Here is an 18,192-nt window from a genome sequence, read left to right as displayed (position 1 = left end):
TCATAATTATGTCAGTACCTACCAGTAGTAAATAATAATTCCTGATATAATAAACAACATTAATGAAACAATTATAAGTTGATGAGCTTCCTCAACTTTTGTTAGTTGAAAGTAATTTAAATTTAGGATTTTCTTATACACCCAAGGCCTTTTTTGTGGAAGTTGAATTATCACTTGTATTGTATTTTATATCAAATATTTTGACATAACATCTTCTTTTCTATATCTCCAGCTATACATCTCATATTACAGTCATACATAATGTATAAAATGCTGTATAGTGCAAGGGTGCCAAAAATATCAATATTTATATATATAAATATATTTTGTTTGCACAGTTGGACAAGTGAAAAGAAAGTAGTTCCAGTAGCTTTTTAAGTAGTTATTGTAGATTCTACTGCAGTGGATTTGTGGGTATGGGAAATGCAGTGATTTTTGAGTGAACTGTCCCTTTAATCATGATATAAAAAAAAAGAAAAGGAAATCCTATTCTGTGTACCTGAGACTTTTTTCTTTTTTCTGTGGTATTGAAAGAGGTATTGAATATTTGGTGATGTTCTTATTAATGCGACTATATACTCAAATGTATTTTTCATATACGATCTATTATCCAACATTTCTATCCACTGGCATGGTTGGGCAAGTGGGTGAAAACTTTACTGGCCAAACAAAATTTCTCCTGGCCCTGATTTGGTACTTAAGATAAGCTCGAGAGTGAATCTGTATTTATCGACTCATCATTTTCATCCTATTCGTATGTTTTTCCTCCAAACGTTTCTCTTTATTTATTTGAACGCTGGCCTGATTGGAGAACTGGCTGATTGTGTACACTGGCCAGACCTGACTTTTTAATGGCCTCAGGCCATCAGGAAACCCTTATAAAGCAATGAAGGTTTGCTCTGTGCGTCTACATTCACAGAAATATTTGTACTTTTTTTTTTATTTTGACTCATTTCTTTAGTCTTTAGTTTATTTCATTCACATATTTGTTTATGTTTGTTTCTTTTCCCTGTTTGTTAGCTCATCTCTTGAACTGCTGTAACATGTCAGTTTTACTCAGTAAAGTCTTATCTTCACTCATGTTACTGGGACAGTTTACCCCAAACTTACAAAAGTCATATTTTTCCCCTGAAGAGTTACATTTTTTGGTGTGAGCTGTGGAGTTTTGGAGATATTGGCTATATATTCAATATAACAGGTCTCTGTGGCTCTCTGCTTTAAAAACATTTGAAAAATTCAACACCAGTGTCTCTCAGGCTACTCAAGATAATCCACATACTTTGTTGTGATTAGTTTCATGTAGGAACTACTTTCATTACACAGCAGAATCTGTTGGAACTATTTTCTTTTCTACTAGAAAGAAAGAAGTTAGCGGTCCCAGCAGCGTTGCTCGCTGTGAACCCCTATTGTTTCTGGTCAGATTATTCTTTCTACTTCTTATTTTTCTCTGCTAAAAGTGTTTGTGTAGCAAATGGTGATGGTGTGTTGCAAATTCCACCCACTACTCAGGCAACAAAAAAGACAATCATTGACCTAAAGGTGGTGCTGTAATAATCGAGTTTATGCTTTGCAATTCTCTTGAAAACGGCTTAGGGTAGATTCAGAATTCTTTCACTTTAATTGTTGAATTTATCTGCATCTTTTAAAAATGTTAACTTATGACTTTTTTCCCAAGTTTATCAAAAACCTATATTTGTGAACTCGTCTTAAAAGCGTTGGGCCAATCCTCCTGAAAATAAGTCCACATCGTCTACGGACTTTGCTGATCTAAATTTATCATCGGAATTTTGATTCGTCAATCTGTTTGGATTTTATGAGCCAATCAACTTGTATTGAAATAGCTCATTTTCTAAAATGTGTAATAACTCATTAATGCATTGACATACCAAGGCGAGAATTTAAGGAGTGTTCACTGAACTAACGTATTACAGTGCATTGCGTGTTTTTGTGTGTATTTTGGTAATAACTGATTAAAGTGGACAGAACTTATTACAACAAATCTAAATTCATAGAAATTTCGCAATTCAAATTTCAAAAAACAGCCATGTCCTACAAAATACGTCCTACAGAGCTTCAGAATATGATAAATCAATTAACTTCTGTATCTCTACAAGTCTTCATTCTAATGGGACCAAAATCAGCAGACACTCTACAGATGGTTGATATTAAGTGTCTCAAACTGTTTTGAGATCAGTCAAGCGGTGAGTCTGCAGTCATATCTAATATCTTGCTGTAATTTCTACTGTAAGCAAAACATTTTCTTTTTTTGTTCAGTGTTTGATGAAATGTCACCAAAACATTTGACAAAACACCTGAAACCAGCAGAATGATGTGTGATTTATTGAAGAATTTTATCACCATTTTTGTAAGCATTTCAAGTTTAAACAGATAAAAATGTTCCAGTTTTGCACATCTGACATGATTGCGTCAAATTGTAAGAAGGTGTGCGGCAACCCCGTCTCCCTAGTGACGCAGACCGTAAGTCCTTTTTTCTGGGGATCTGAAGGTCCCACTTGCCAACAATGTGACAACCTCTGCATGACTGTGTCTTGTGTGTCTTATCAATGCTTGTTCCTTACAAGCATCCAAACACTTGCAATCTATTTGGACCATGCTCATTGCTGCTCGCGGCTAATATTTCCTCCATGAAACTGCTCACAACAAGGTCTGTGGATTATCTTCTGTGGAGAATCAGGTCATGAATTCTGGTAACAGACACAGGTGTTGAATTTTTTTTGGGACTTTTTTGAGCACAACAAGCCAAATGCAATTTAGTCCCATTACACTGGAGAGAAGACAGTCATCTCTGCAGCTGGATATCTCCAAAACTCTGCAACTCACACCAAAACTATCTAGATGGATAAACAGCACTAGAGCCCCAGAGAAAAATATGGAACTTTATTTTTTTATTTTTTTTTTTTTGTAGTATCCCTTTAAATGCAGTTTTGTTTCAAATTTAGCAGGTGCTGTAGTATTATAATAGGACTTTAATAAATAATGGGGGGAAAACTTAAGTATTTTGGACTTCTCAGAATGTGAAGGAGAGTGGGGGGGTGAGCGTGTGTGAGTGTGTGTGTGTGTGTGAGTGTGTGTGACCTCCTGCTCCACGAGTAATTCATCACACACACTGTGTTTAGACTGGAAACTGTTTCCATGTGAAACGGGCCTCTCCTAACCTGGCTCTTAAATGACACTATTTAAAGGGACTAAAAATAACACATAATGGAAACAACATGCCGGCTTATTGACATACATGATTTAATGCTGCACGAGATAATGTCTCAGATCTCACATGTAGCTTCTGGAGCTATTATTTTGTTCTTTCCTCCCCATCTGTTCTTCAAATCTGACTTTGAACAACATTATTGTCTAAATCTTCTATTCATAGGGGGTTTTAAAAGGACATTAGAGCAGAACATGGCCATCTTCAAACCCACAGGTTGTCAGGGATTCACAGCACGTCTCAGTCTGTGGAGTAAGTGCTTATAGCTGAGCTGCAGCCAAGATATAGTTTGCTTAAGCCAAAGTTGGATGTCTTTGAAATCCCTGAGTTTAAATATATTGGACGTCTTTGAACCTGCCAAATATGTGGGGGGATTAGGGCCCGGAGACTCAGAGGGGTAAAACATTTCAGAGCTGGGTGGGGCTGAGAGAGCAGAGGCAGGCAGGCAGGCAGGCAGGCAGGCAGGCAGGAGGAGAAGGTTGTTTAGCTCCGGGCCAGTGCCTGGAAACAACACTGACCTTTGACCCATGGAAGCTTTTGCTCTTCTTCGGGTCGGAGAAGGTGGATGTCAGCGAGCTGTTGGGAAGTGTAGGCAGCTTCAGGTGCTGGCCGAACAGGGAGGTGGAGCCCTCCTGCATTACCATCACCTGCCAGAGGAACAGCGACAAACCACAATGATCAGAGGATTCTTTGCTTTGACAAATCTTGCTTTGGGTCACAGTCATCAAGTTGAAAAGTAGGGCTGGAGATCCCAGTTGTATCCTTCTGGGCATTAACACAGAGCATCAAAATAACAAAAGTTGGCACTAGGGCTGTGACGGTATGGATTTTGTCTTACTGCGGTGACAAAGCAACAAATTATGGCGACTGACATCTTATTGGACTTTATTGAAGCATACTGTCATTAGCGTAGCGTAGCTCCTTTAAGGAACAGGGCAGCACGTGAGTGGGTGATGATGCTGCTCATAGTGGAGCAGAAACATAAACGTAACACTAAGTTGTCAGTGTGGCAGTAAATGTAGAGTTCAAGTTACAGTGTATCAGTTAATAAACGCTGCACTTTCTCAACACCAAGAAAAGTCTCATCTGTTGTTTCCCAGCTGCTGAAACAATGATGGGGTGAGGCCTGAAGTAAGCTACACAGGAAAGGCTAACGTAACCTAATGCTAACGCTAGCGTTGCATCTTTACAACTTTGGCTCTTGTGCAATCGTATCCCTTTCAGAGGCTTTGAAATCAGCCTTGAAGTGCAGCGTCTTCTTGGAGACGTGGTCAAATAAATCCATGATAATCTCAACATGAGATTAACCATTCAAAATAAAATTTGCGGTGGTGACGGTAATGAGCTCAACCCCGCAGTAGGCATCACATGACCACGGTATTGCAGTTATTGTCACAGCAGGGGGAAACTGCTAGCCTGGTTCTGTCCAAAGCTCTGTAAAGCCCTCTAATTAACGAGCATCTCCTTCATTTAACTTCTTCCACTCCTTCGCTCCCTTCTGTCATTTTTAGGGGAGGACAGGGGATAGCAGGTCAACAGCATCTGCCACATGAAAGGGTCAAACATCATCTGAAAGCTTGAAACATGACAATTAATTTGAGATGCAGCTCAGAACTATATGTCAAGTTTTTTCTGGACATTAATCTGTAATAAAGATTGTGTTTTCTTTAGGCACATATTCAAACTCTAAGGGCTTAGAAGATTATAACCATTTTTGACCTGTTGAGAATTCATAAAAATTGTCAGAAATCCCTCCAAAAATACCACATGAAGACACCAAGACTTTGATGGTCACCACAGAAAAATCAATGCCGTGAATTGCGATCAAGACAATTAATTTTGCAGTGATTGGATAGTGATTACTCACAAACCCTGTTATTGCCAATATAGCCAGGAAAGCCACCCATCTTCTGAATGTCCCTTGTCTCTAGTTTGTGCTTGTGAAGTTTCATAAGCCTGTCATTATCATTGAGGTCTCTAAACATCATTTTATAGAGAGAGGCCAAGTTTTAAAAAGATGGTCTCTCTACAATGAAAAGGCTACCATGTGGTCTAACATCATCACACATGAACGCAACTGGGTTCAATGAATCCACAAGAGTCTCAGAATTGCAGTCAGATACATTTTATACAATTCCAATACCGTTTATGGACCCAAAATGCAAAATATTTAAACAGAAGAGGCAAAAATAACACATTTACAGTGCATGTAAAAAAAAAAAAAACTACATGGAAATATCATAAAGAGGAGACTCTTGAGAACTCATAGAACCCATTTTCATTCATATGTCTCGAGGAGAGAGGTCAAAGGATCTCTTTGAAAACTGCCATGCCGTTTTTTTCATCACCAAAATTTAGCTTGACTCTGAAGTGTTACTTGGCCCCCCTTTGTGGACGTCCTTGCAGAGCTGAAGAGGTTCAGCCGCACACAAGCAGAAATATAAAACACTGTGCTCTACTGATGTTTGCCAAGAAATATTTTATGCACATAGCTCCCCTACAACCACAAATTCACACAGTTTTTACCATTTTCTGACATTTTATGGACCAACAACTAATCGATTATTTCCGTTGTTGAGTAATCTGTCAACTATTTTTTTTGATTAATCTTTAGTTGCAGCCCTAGTTGGTGCTGGATTTTATTTTGGACAGAGAAAAGTGAGTTGTTTTCTCCGTCTTCCAGTCTCAACATATTTCCAAAAATGAACCAGTGTAAAGTTAGTAACTCTTGTTCACTTCAAGTAGTCCAATGTGGACTATGAATTAGGCTTTTATTAGACTAAAGGAAGACTTCATAGACGTGAATTAGTGAACTGCCATCTTCAGTGCCAACAGCCTCAAATATGCACACACAGCACACAGTCAAACATCTAAAACTGTGTATTTTTTCTGGAATATCACGCTGTCATTACAGGGCTTTAACGATGGCCAGAATATGCACTTAAGACAACACAGCTGCTTCGTGTTGTATACCAGAGTGCCAAGGAACGTAACAGTAAATCTCCCAGCCAGGATAAAAGTACTGGTATCATTACATGAAGAGCAATCCGAAGCCATTTTATAGAGGTGTCCACATCTTTTCATCTTTAGACGAGCCGGTTTCAACCATGAACCCCGAAAAAAACATGTTGGAAATCTTACTTTTGAGTCTTCTGTACTTCGTTTGTGAGGATCCCGCGTCTGTTAAAGAGAGGGACAACAAAAGATGATTATCAGAATTTATGCTTAGTCAAATACATCATTTTAGGATTATTCATCAATATCCAAATCTGTGGAAAAGGAGGAAGGAGGTAAAGGAACAGAGAAGTGACACTGAAGACTCTCCTGCTCACAATAGAGAATGAGAGTTTCGACATGGTCTATGTCAGCACTTGAGCCCTTTCTCAGGCTAAGAAGGGGGTGCAGGGCAAAGTAAATACAGAGCACTTAGCTCCAGTCATAAAACTTCCAGACTACAGGGGTCCTCTGGCCGTAGGCCAACACGCTGACTGCACCAGACACTGAGGAAGCAACCAGGGGTGTCCCAAGCTGATCCTAAGAATCGGGATCACGGGCAGATCCAGCATACTTTAACGGATCAGAATCAAAATCAAAATCTGATCCCGTCGTTGCTGAACTCTGCTGTGTTGCATCCATAGCAGCCTGCTAATGCAGCTCCTTAATCACAGTTGGACGACACACTGCAAGCATTTCACTCTATATGTGAGCAAACTGTGTGTGTGTGTGTGTGTGTGTGTGTGATACATGACATGGTTGCACTAGTGATTGACTCTGATTGACACCTAAAGCTGGTAAAACACACAGATTCAGTGAGCTCTGACGCTAACAGCTGTTATCTCTCTTCTCTTATTAGCAAAGAGCAGCGAACGCAGCACTCAGCTGGCAGCTTCGCCACAGATCATCACTTTAAGTGGTTAAAATGGCAGATGACTTCACATGTATTGGGATTTTCTTACAGTAAGTTCCCTCATTTTTGTCATTTTATATTTAATATTTGATATAGCTTTATTTGGTTTAAACAGTAATACTGTGCTTATAAAAAGTCTCCTGACTTTTGCCACGCTAATGGCCAGACAACAAATCTTAATTAGATGGAAAGATTATTATCCTCCAAAATTTGCACAATGGTTTAGAGATGTGCTGCATTTTATTAAGGGGTAAGATGATTTGGCAACTTTTCCTTAGTTGTGTTGATGTTTTAGGCTCTGATAAGATGGGTGGGGGGAAGGGGGGTTCTATTAGTCAAAATGAGTCTATACAATGAATTCTCCAAAAAAAAAAAAAAAAAGGAAAACAAATGACACAGGGGGAGGTTAGGAGTAACCTGATGGCAGGTCAAACAAAAACTTGGCTGCTGTTGGCTTTTTACTCTCTGCAAGCCGTAGTCTGCACTCAGCCAAAGATTTTTTAAGAGGCAAAAGAGGCATCACTCTGTAACAGTGCACGAACCGCTTCCCTCAACTGTAGTTCATTGCGTCATGTCTCGTTTCAGGGGTCACATTCAAACATTTAAACTTTTATCCACATCGTATAAATAATTTATGCTGATCAACTTAACAGTTTTCAACCACCCTCAGCATTTGGCTCAAACAGCTTGTGAAAAGTGAGGTAAGCTGAATTTAGTAGCTACAACTGTCATTTCAATTTGTCACATATTTAATCCACATTTAGGTAACTATTAATATTGGCAAATGCTCAATATTAACAGGATTTTGATCAGGTTGTAAAACAAACTGGATCAAAACATCCTGAGAAGCAGATAAAGGTAAACTGATGCCAGTTTACTACAGAGAGCTTTACTGACTAGATCAGCTGATCAAAGTGCTGCTCTATTCATTCTGCATTTTCTAGGTTTACTAAAAAACAATACTAGCGCAAGATCATCTCTGGCATCTACGTATATGTTTCTACTAACTTTATATTGCAAAGTAATTCTGAAATAAAATGATGATCAAATATAGAAAAAGCTCAGACAGCACTAGTCAAACAATAGAGCAGCCTGGTCAGGTTACACCTCATGTACTGTAACAGAATGACATTTGGCGTCCACAGTCACACTTCCTTTGTGAACAACAGCTGCAGTGCACAAGAGTTAAACAAAGAGCAGTTTTCTCAGGACTGGAAGATTTTCCACTGCGATGGCGCCATTAAGTGAAATGACAGCAGCCTTATTAGGCCAATGGAATATTAGGAACACAAAAACATGTAAACATTTTCTTGACAAAACAATGTGGGAAACGATAACAAAGGAAAGCGCAGAGGTGTTGTTTCCCAGAGCAAAGGTGAAGTGTAATTTGACCAGATCAGAACAGTTTCCATCGCCCTTCTCCGCTGCCATCAGTTGGTTTTGTGATGTCATTTTGAGACAACACCAGGGCACAATAAAAGAGTGCAGCGATCTGACTGACAAAACACAAAGAGAATCAAAGTCTTCACAACTGATGACTCAAACCATCGCCTGCTAAGAGGGCATCCCTCCATTGTTTTAGTTTTTTTTTATGGGAAGTGCTGACGATAAGACATTTAGTCAGCTTTATTACATAATTATTACACAGGAATATTAGAGTTTGCACGCTGCTGTACGACTGGCTCGTCTCAAAATTATTTTTAAGGTATTCTTAGCAAGGCACTGGACACACAGTGACCAGTTTAAAGGGATAATTCAGAGTATTTCAAGTGTGGTTGTATGAGGTACTTATCCATAGTCAGTGACGTGGCCCTAGTTTGGAGAAGCAGCAGGAGTACCAGTGTAGGAAGCTAAGCAATGTCCTGCTACGCACAGGGTCAGCAGCAGATTTTTGACACCTAAAAAAAAAAATCAGTTTAACTGTACACTATGTTTTAAGGCTGCAACTAATGATTATTTTTTCAATTAACTGATTGGTTGTTTGGTCCACTAAGTGTCAGAAAAATGTCATAAAATAGTGAAAGATAATGATCACCATTTCCCAAATTCCAAGATAATGTCTGCAAATCTCTGTTTTATCCACAGCCCAAAGATATTCAGTTTACTGGCCAAGAGGAAAGATTTTGACATTTATACTGGACTCAGTGACTCAAAACTATTAATTAATGATCGAAATATTTGGCGATTAATTCAATAATCGATTAATTGATGCAGCTCTACAATATTTAGAATATTTTCACTGCTTTACATTTACCTTTTCTGATGGAAACCTGCTGTTATGTCAGACAAATATCACTCTCTCCAAAGCAACCAGACTTCATCAAAAATCAGTGATTTTAGTGTGAAAAACGCTCAAGTTTCTAGTCAACAGCTGCCTGGATTGGTTAGTTTGTTTGTGTTGCTGTGTGACTTGTGTTTTAAAAGGTGAGTTCAGATTCACCAAAGTCTTAAAATGTGACAAACTAACAGATCAATGCACAGAACTCCTGTGCACTGGCAGGTAAAATTGCTGTTTTTGCAAAAGAAGTCTGGTTGAGTGAGAGAGACAGCGATATTTGGCTTCTATAACAGCGTTTCCTGTCAGAAAAGGCTGTCTGAAGGCAAGGTATAGTGGGGAAAATATTCTAAATATAGCATACACGTATTGATTTTTTTTAAAATATATTTTGCTGCTGACCCTGGCCAGTTCCCTGTGGCTGAAGACAGGTAAACTAATAGTGCAGAAGTTTGTTTGAGACTGTGAGTTTATAGAAGTATGTTTCTGAAAAAACAGCACTGAACTCTATTGTCTGTTCCTGGAAAATAAAGTTCTTCCTGCTACCCTGCTGCAGTGCAAGTTGCTGTATCACATTAAGAAATGTCACTCAAGCCCCGGCCTCTCCCCGCGCCCTCCTACCCCTCCGGCTTTCAGCAGCTTCCTCCGAAACTCCTCTGTTGGGTTGTTGAAGGTGAGCTTCTCGCAGCGGAGGTGATTGACAGGCGGGTGGCCCTCCAGGTGGAGGAACAGGTCGTAATCAAAGCGAACTTTCTTCGGTTCTTCCTGAGGAAAAGTGGAGGGAAAAAAAGAGGAGAACAGTCAGGATGAGTCTGTCAGGACGTAATCAACATCATGTTCAATTTGCTGCTGAGTAACATGTTTAATGTACCTTGTTTTTGAAGTAAACTTCAATAGGCAAGATAAAGCCTGCGTATCCAGACTCCTCCACTTTGTACGGTGGATCCTTGCACACTGAAATGAAAAATACATCTGCTATTAAAGAGAGGCCATTGACCTTCAGCACAAGGTGAATAACAAAACACCAAGACTGGTTTCAGTTCATTTAGTTACATGAAATGCAAAGTAGTGGCCCTCATCCAATCACTGCTGTGTGTGTGTGTGTGTTGGCGATTTCTGGGGGACAGGCGCTCTGCTGAAGACCAACAGTCCGAAAACATTATCATTATATTTAACATTTTCTCACCATTCTTGACACAAAAATCAGGTGTAAGAAAACAGATGTGACTGTTGCCGTTGAAGTCTTTCTGCGCGTTACCGAGCCACTGAACCTGCAGCTCCACTCTCACGAGATCTCATTAACTCCCATTTCCATTCCCTGCGCTGATATCAATACAAAAAAAAAATTGCTGCCTAAATTAGAACCAGGGCCTTTAAAGCCTGTGAATCTGCCCGCCTCATGACAAGGTGAAGACTCCTCGCTCTCCTGGGCTTTTAAAGACAAACACACTCTACTAGGGCTCAGCTGTTCTTCTCCCGGAGGTGTGTGTTTGTCAGCCTCTCTTCCCAGCGGACTCCACACAAAAACTACCAATTAAGTCCTTGTATGTGGAGACCTGAGTGTGTTTACTCAGAGTACACATAAAAGCAGGTCTTGGGTTTGGTTCTTCTTTAGATAATATCACTCTAATGCAAAGCATGAATGGAGGATATGTAAGATGCTGCAAGTCTCTGACATGAGGACGATTTTAAGATGTCCAATGGCTTTCTTTAACAATGGACCTATAGCATTAAAGGAACAAAATAAACCATCAGTCCACCACTACTGTACTACTGTACAGCCTGTAATCTAATACATGCAAGTTACTTCCTCAGGGCTGGACATGAACCATGGCCACAAAAAGTAAGTCTGTGACCAACCAGTTGCCCTCTACTTGCCACAGGCTAGCTAGCGATATCTCAGGCTGACTGAAGTCTGGGTTTACTAAGCTGACTCAAAACTTAATCCTTCCAGAAGAACCAGAAACACAAAAGGCAGACAATGACAGAAACAATACAACAACAGAAATGCAGAAGTTTTAGTGGAGTGAATCTGAAACATCAATGGAAGCAACATAAGGCGGTGTGTGCCGCCAGCTTCCTCAACTACATAAGTTTACATTTGGGCCACCAAAAATGAACCGCCAAAGTCAGGAGCTTGATGCTTACTTTAGTTAGTTATAGTGATAACAGACATCAGCACCAGGAGAAACACTAGGGCTGTCCCACATATCATTTGGGTTCCAAAGCTTCAGTGAGAATTAACTGCGAACGTTCAAAGTTTAGGCAGGGGGTGGGACAATGCGAGACATGACGTCCTCAAACATCTTGTTTTGCCAACAATCCTAAGATATTGACTTGTCAGAGAAGAGTAAAGAAACCAGAAAATATTCACATCTAAGGAGCTGGAATCTGAAATTTTCCTTAAAAAAGTTACTTAAACTGATTAATCAATCATCAAAATAGCTGCCTATTAATTTATTAATCAATTAATAATGGATTAATCAAGCCAGCAACTTGGTCATGGGTAGTGACTGGAGAACTGACCTAATAAACACGTCTTTGATGACGATGCTTTGACACTCAGACACTCATCCTCAGACTTTTATTCCATATTCTCTGATTAAATCCACATAATAACCTTGCAAATGATATATAAGAATAAAATAGTTTCACTGGGCTACTGCACTCCTGCAAAACAAATTTGCAAAATTGACATTGTTTTGAGAGTAAAATGTGTTAGTTTCCTATTTTTAACCAACAAAAAGTGGTTTTAACATGTCAGTGACCTTTCCATTTCATCACTGGTGGCAATATTGTCGGAAAAAGTGGGTTCATTTGTCTTTGTATGATGTGTGGTTCAGGAGTTATGAAAATCAGCATTTCTCACCATTCACGTGGACATCAATTCAAGATGGCTTGATAGAAAAAAAAAACAATACCTTTTTCTCCCATATTTTACTTTCAATATGATCAAATTATGTCAATATTCCCAAATTAATCTGTGTTATTAAAGTGTGTATTAATAGCAGCAAAAGAAGTTCATAACAGTAAAAAATTAATAGTTCACCATGATGTAATGTAAACAGACTTTGGTGTCAATTTTCAGTTTTAGACAGATGTCAAAGTAGTATTTGGTCCCTCACTTTCTCCTGAAGTGGACACAGCAGACCGCTGGAAAACATTATGGTTTCTAAGCACACAACTGAGAGCGTGGCATTCAGTGATGCAGGAGTCCTTGGAAATACGTTGAGTCATCCTCAGTCCTGACAAGACTTTGGCACCAATCAAATCATCCCTGTGCTCTCTCATTTCTTTTTTGAGCCCCGCCCCTTCAGGCAGCAGCAGTGATTGATGGCTCAGCTGACTACGCAGAGGTCGACCTCACCGCTGGGACCGGGCCATCCAAAACCCAATACCACTGAGCAAATATTATGGGTTAGAGTTAATTGTGCATGTGGGTCAGGTTCAATTACACCCAGCTAAAAGAGCCCATTCACCAGCACACCTTTACACAAACTGAGGTGGAGAGGGAGATGAGCTGAACCAGCCCAAGATGGAAAGAAAAATTCACACTAGAGCACATAAACTCTATAGACGAGTTGGTATATTTTTCTATTTGCATGGATAACTGGGTAGACGTGATGTCATGCTGAGATATTTTCACTGCAGCTACAGTCAATCTCGCCAATACTGTTCTGATACTGATGAATAAGAGTTAAAAAATAATAAAACACAGACATTCCTAGAAACAAAAAAAAGGCAACATAAATATACTTTGTTAGAATTCCTTACATTTGTTTATCGAAGAATGGTGACCAGGGTTTGATATTAAGCATGGTCTAATGGCCCACAGCCACAGGCCAAAAAGTTCCTTTGCAGCTACCAAATATTCCATGTGGCTACCAAGTTTATCCCCATACTGCAAGCCTTTGCCAACACGACATTACAGTTCCACAAATACCTGAGGTCCTTCGCACAGTTTAGTTTAACATTCTATGAAAACGGTGAACGTTACTTGTTGTTGGCTAGCTGCCAATGCGTCTGGGCTACTGATGTGTGGTTTCACTAAACTCAAAGCGCTAATGTGATCCTTACAGAAGAAACGGAAACACAAAAGGGTGACTATGAGAAAACTAAACAGCGATGAAAATTTATGAGTAAATTAAGAATTAAATGGTGTTCAATGGCCTTTTTGGATTCTTTTTACATAGATTTGGGCCATCGAAAATGGCAACCTAAATTTAAGGGCTTTGTTTCCCATGGGGCCAGTGCATAAAAATATTAGCGTCTATCTCTGGGATCCCCTTTAAAAAATGATCCTGCAATCACTCTCTGATGGACATCTGTGATGAGTTGAGAGTTCTGGTTATTTTTTGGTTATTTTATTGCCATTTTTTTTAATGTTCAAACATTTGTTGGTTTCAGCCATCTCAGAAATCAGGAAATTTGAAACTTCTTGTTGTCATATATAATAGTAATCTGTTTATTTTTTGGTTTTGACCATATATATATATATATGTATTATAATGAACTAAGCAGTGAATGCAAAGATGACAACCACTCAGTCCAATGAGAGTTGCTCGCCTGGAGCATAAGCCAAAAAGATTCTCCAGCTTCCAGGTTAACTTCCTGGTTGTACGGCCTACTGAATATGTGCAGTACCGTTTCCTCTCTTGCCCAATAGACTTTACATTGTGATGACATCACAGTTTTTAAATGGCTTTTTTAGGCTCGAGGGAATTTTAACAAATATAAAAACTCCATGGATCAAAAATTCATAATATAAAGAGTCATGACTGAGCTTCTTTGCCGTTCAAAGTGTCCTGTCAACAGTTTTACTGACATCTCTTTTATAATGGCGGTCTACGGGGAAAAATGCTTTTTAGGCGGGTGGGACATTAGTGGTTAATGGGAAATACTGGCAGCAAGGCTGAGCAGCAATGCCCTGTCTCGTTCTATAATGACTGTATGGTTTTGGTTTATAGTCAGATAAACACTAAAATAAATATGTAACCTTGGTGGAAATTATAATGGGTGTTCACTTTTCTATCAGAAAGAAAATATTCACATTTAGTAAGGTGGAATCAGAGAATTTTGACTACTGTTAGTTTAAAAAATTACTCACACCGATTTATCGATTATCAAAAGAGTTGGCAATTAATTTGATAATCAATTATTCAATTTATCATTGCAGCTCTACTGAATATCCTTTTTTCGCAACCAACATGCGAACTGAAATGTTTCACTATTTTCTGACATTTCATAGATCAAATGACAAAAAAAAAAAAAAAAAAAAAAGATCTGTTTGCAGCCTTAAACCATTCACTGTTATAAAATAACTGTCCAGGGGAAACATGCTATTTCACAGTTTCACAGCAATATATCTAATGACTCTGGTTATTGTTTAGACGTTATTAGATATGAAACTAAATGGATCTTGAGATGAGATGCTGCTCGGCACAGTGACCTGAGGGAATCCTGCATGTCTATCATGTTTCAGTGGGAGCACCTCCCTGACCTGCCTTTTATTAGTCATTTAAAAAAAAGAAACATATCTCAGCAACAAATACTGTCGGAATATAGTCCAAACTCACTGTCAATAAAGCACCAGTGGTGCTGTAACTGCAAACAAATATTATCTTTCCCTCTGCACAGATTTCAAGCAGCAGGTCAAGTTCTGGTTAAATGGAGAGTGAAAACCCTGAAGACGGAGGATAAAGCCAGTTCATGTGAAGGAGAAGTCAGGGCAGCATCTTGGCTGGGGTTCAGTAGTTCAGGTTGAAAAGGTTAATATTATCTGAAGGAGCGTCTGCGAGGCAGAGATGCACAATGCAACCACTGACCTGTAACAGAAAACTTGCCAGTGGTCACAGAAGCTTTCAAAGCGGGACGGGCTTGTGTGGTTTATTAACATGGCCTGGGTTTAAACCCAGATGCCAATCACAGAACAATGCCAGTCACTATGTATTTGCCCTTTCTACACAGACTGGTTTGTAATGAGGCCGAGCGAGACGACAGATCTGACCATAAAACAAAAGACAAGACTGGAAATAAGAAATTCTTCAGTGAGGCTTGCGGCTCGAATATGAGCTCCTTCCGCTCACTAATTTACTGTTAATCCCTCTTTTGCTAATGGAGCCATTCAGCTCAGCATCAGTCGGGGTGGAAATGCCAGGCGTTTGGGCAGCAGGTGTCCACATGTGCGGGGCAGAGAAAGAAAAAGCATGGTTATTTAGAGCACTGAGGAGTTTTCAGCTGGATTTCAACTGTAAAATTCCTCGCTTGTCTTCTTTAATAACCACATTCTAGAGATCCTTCTCAAAAATGTTTGTTTAAAATGACCAATTGATTAGATTTTTTAAAACTCAAAATATCACTACTGGCTTTAAACATCCAGTATCTGCTGCACTCTATCCAGTCCCTCCATGATTTTGTGGGCTTTTACTGGACTTGGGATCACTGCGACCCAAAATGCCTGATTTCACAGCAGCTTTTCTAAAAAAAACTGCAATGCATGTTGAATGTATGTTTCAATGAATTGCAAGAACAAGGGAAAACCGCAAACTGTGACTTATTCCAGGGAGAACAAAATCACCCTCTGTGTGTACCAGGAAGGCTCAGGATGAAGGAAAATTCTAATAAAATATGCTTCACTTGTGGATCATAAAATGCAACTGGGGGATATTCCACAAAGAAAAATATAATAAATAAATATATGTAAATAAAAGTGCACTGAGCATTGATACATGTCGATAACAATGACAATCCTTGTGTTTTTTGCAGTACTCATGACAAAATAAAAATGACTACAAAAAAATAGTAAATTATAACATTGAGTCGGTTCATTTAGATGCACATGTATGACATTTGAACAGAGGGCTGCTATGTTTGGAAGCAACAATAAATGTTCACTGAAGAACTATCTAGCGTGCAGATTTCAGGTTTTCAGGATTTTGAAATGTTAGTCATGTTCGGCTACGGCTGAACAATTAATCGAAACTTTATCGAAATCGCAATATGGTATTTTCAAATCGCAAGATGTGCAAGATTTATTTAAGCCAAAATGTGCGTCAAAATACCATTTTAAAATAAATATTGTCGTACTGCAGGGGTGTCCTGGCCAACACATCATTTTCTAGACGTCAGAAAATATCTTTGTTAGTTCAAATCCCTGAAAAATAATATATAATAATTATTTGAATTTTTTTCAGTGAAAATGAGAAAAATTATGTAACAATGATCCTTTCCTCTAATATCGCAAATCATATCACAGTTGCTATATCAGACAAAATAACTGCAATTAGATATTCCGTCAACATCATTCAGCCTTAATTTAGGCTAGTAGTTTGAAAACACTCTAAAAACACATTTTAAACCATTCAGCTCATTGTGGAGTAATATTAATGAACAGACACATGCAGTGATACTGATATTTAAATATGGATATTAATTATCTGACCTCAGCCAATTCATCTGCTGAGGTCAAAATCAGGGAGGGAAATTGTTCAAATGTCAAAAGAGAGAGTCCCTGTTGAAAATGGGCTTAATGGGAACATCAGTGAATTTATGGATAAAAGACAGAATATTTTACTCTACACGCATGAATTAAGAAGAAAACTACATGAAATAAATCTCCATATGGTCCACTAAAAAGATGAAAAGTCTAAATTGATCGTGCAGATAAATATGTAAAAGTGTTGATTAAAAAAATTACACGCTAAAAATATACATCTATTATCTATTTAACAGTATCATAATATATACTAATATATATTTAAGCTACACATGCTTATGATGCTTTATGTCACTGAACAACACTATGCAGCTACTGTAGTGTCTTTTACTAAACAAGCAGGTCCATTTGAAGAAACATCACACAGCAAAAAATGCTGGGTTTTTTTTGAGTCAGCTGCAAGTGGGCGTATATGGTATACCTTATATTTTTTTAAACCAAAGTTCTCAAACACAGGTCAGAACTTAAATAAAATTCATTTCAAAGAATTCAATGTCACTGTTCGACTTTTGATGCTTGAGATGATGCTACGGACATATTTCTGTTGGTTCCTTAAAGGACTAAGACTCAAATCTGGTCCTGGTCCTGACAAACCGAGCAAACTAAGAAAGCCAGCAGACATAACATGAGTCTGAAAAACATATGCAGAGTACTAAACCACAATCATCTGACAGCAGAGCAGCGTAACAAACCTTTAGATTCAAGGCTCTAACAATGGTGTGTGGTAATTAGCAGCTCAGTAGGGACGGTGTCTCTGGTTGACTGAACACAGTCCCTTAAAAACAAGCTCACACTATAGATTTCTCCAAAGTCCTGCAGGAACTCTGCTGACCCAAACCACCTCGTGCTAATCAGCTAACAACAAGACCCGAGAACACAACAGGGTCAAGATTAGTCTGCCGAGATTAAGGACAAAAAGGCAAGAAGCATTGTGAATTGTGTTGGAAGCCACCTCACTAGATAAGTGGCCCAACAGGTGGCAAGTGTGGGCCAGTTAAAGATTGGGGGGGGGGCATCCTGCCACCCAGCCAGCACCCAAACCAGCAGCATGTACAGCATGGAAGAACACAGACAGAAGCATGCCCATCAAAAAGAAAAGACAGTAGGACAAGAAACAACACAGAAACAGCACGTCCTAGATTGAAACCACAAAGGTGTGGAGACACGCCCACCTCCAGGGACCAAGCACAGCTGGAACGGAGAATTACAGGGTTGAAGTCAGGGGTGGGGGGTTGGGGTAAAAAATCACGGGGATGCTCCTGATCCCAGACGAACAGCACACACAGTGGGAC

The 18,192-nt window shown here is 39.1% G+C and overlaps 1 protein-coding gene across 4 annotated transcripts in view; it reads right to left on the bottom strand.

Moving 5' to 3' along the window:
• Positions 1-18,192, bottom strand: part of mllt3 (MLLT3 super elongation complex subunit) — an 81,244-nt gene that overhangs the window by 32,084 nt on the left and 30,968 nt on the right. For 3 of the 4 annotated variants that reach the window (XM_084712637.1, XM_084712635.1, XM_084712636.1), the window contains exons 3-6: positions 10,277-10,359; positions 10,027-10,170; positions 6,365-6,403; positions 3,742-3,870 (exon numbers count right to left, since the gene is read on the bottom strand). In XM_084712637.1, coding sequence (XP_084568763.1) covers positions 3,742-3,870; positions 6,365-6,403; positions 10,027-10,170; positions 10,277-10,359 — 395 coding nt within the window. Of the gene's footprint in view, positions 1-3,724; positions 3,876-6,364; positions 6,404-10,026; positions 10,171-10,276; positions 10,360-18,192 lie in introns of all 4 variants that reach the window. The other variant, XM_084712638.1, reaches the window with a different exon arrangement.

Source organism: Lutjanus erythropterus, chromosome 23 (genome assembly GCF_056507025.1).
Source record: "Lutjanus erythropterus isolate fLutEry1 chromosome 23, fLutEry1.hap2, whole genome shotgun sequence".
Lineage (NCBI taxonomy): Eukaryota > Metazoa > Chordata > Actinopteri > Lutjaniformes > Lutjanidae > Lutjanus > Lutjanus erythropterus.
The sequence above is the reverse complement of the archived record's forward strand: the minus strand, read 5'-3'. Positions and strand labels throughout refer to the sequence as shown.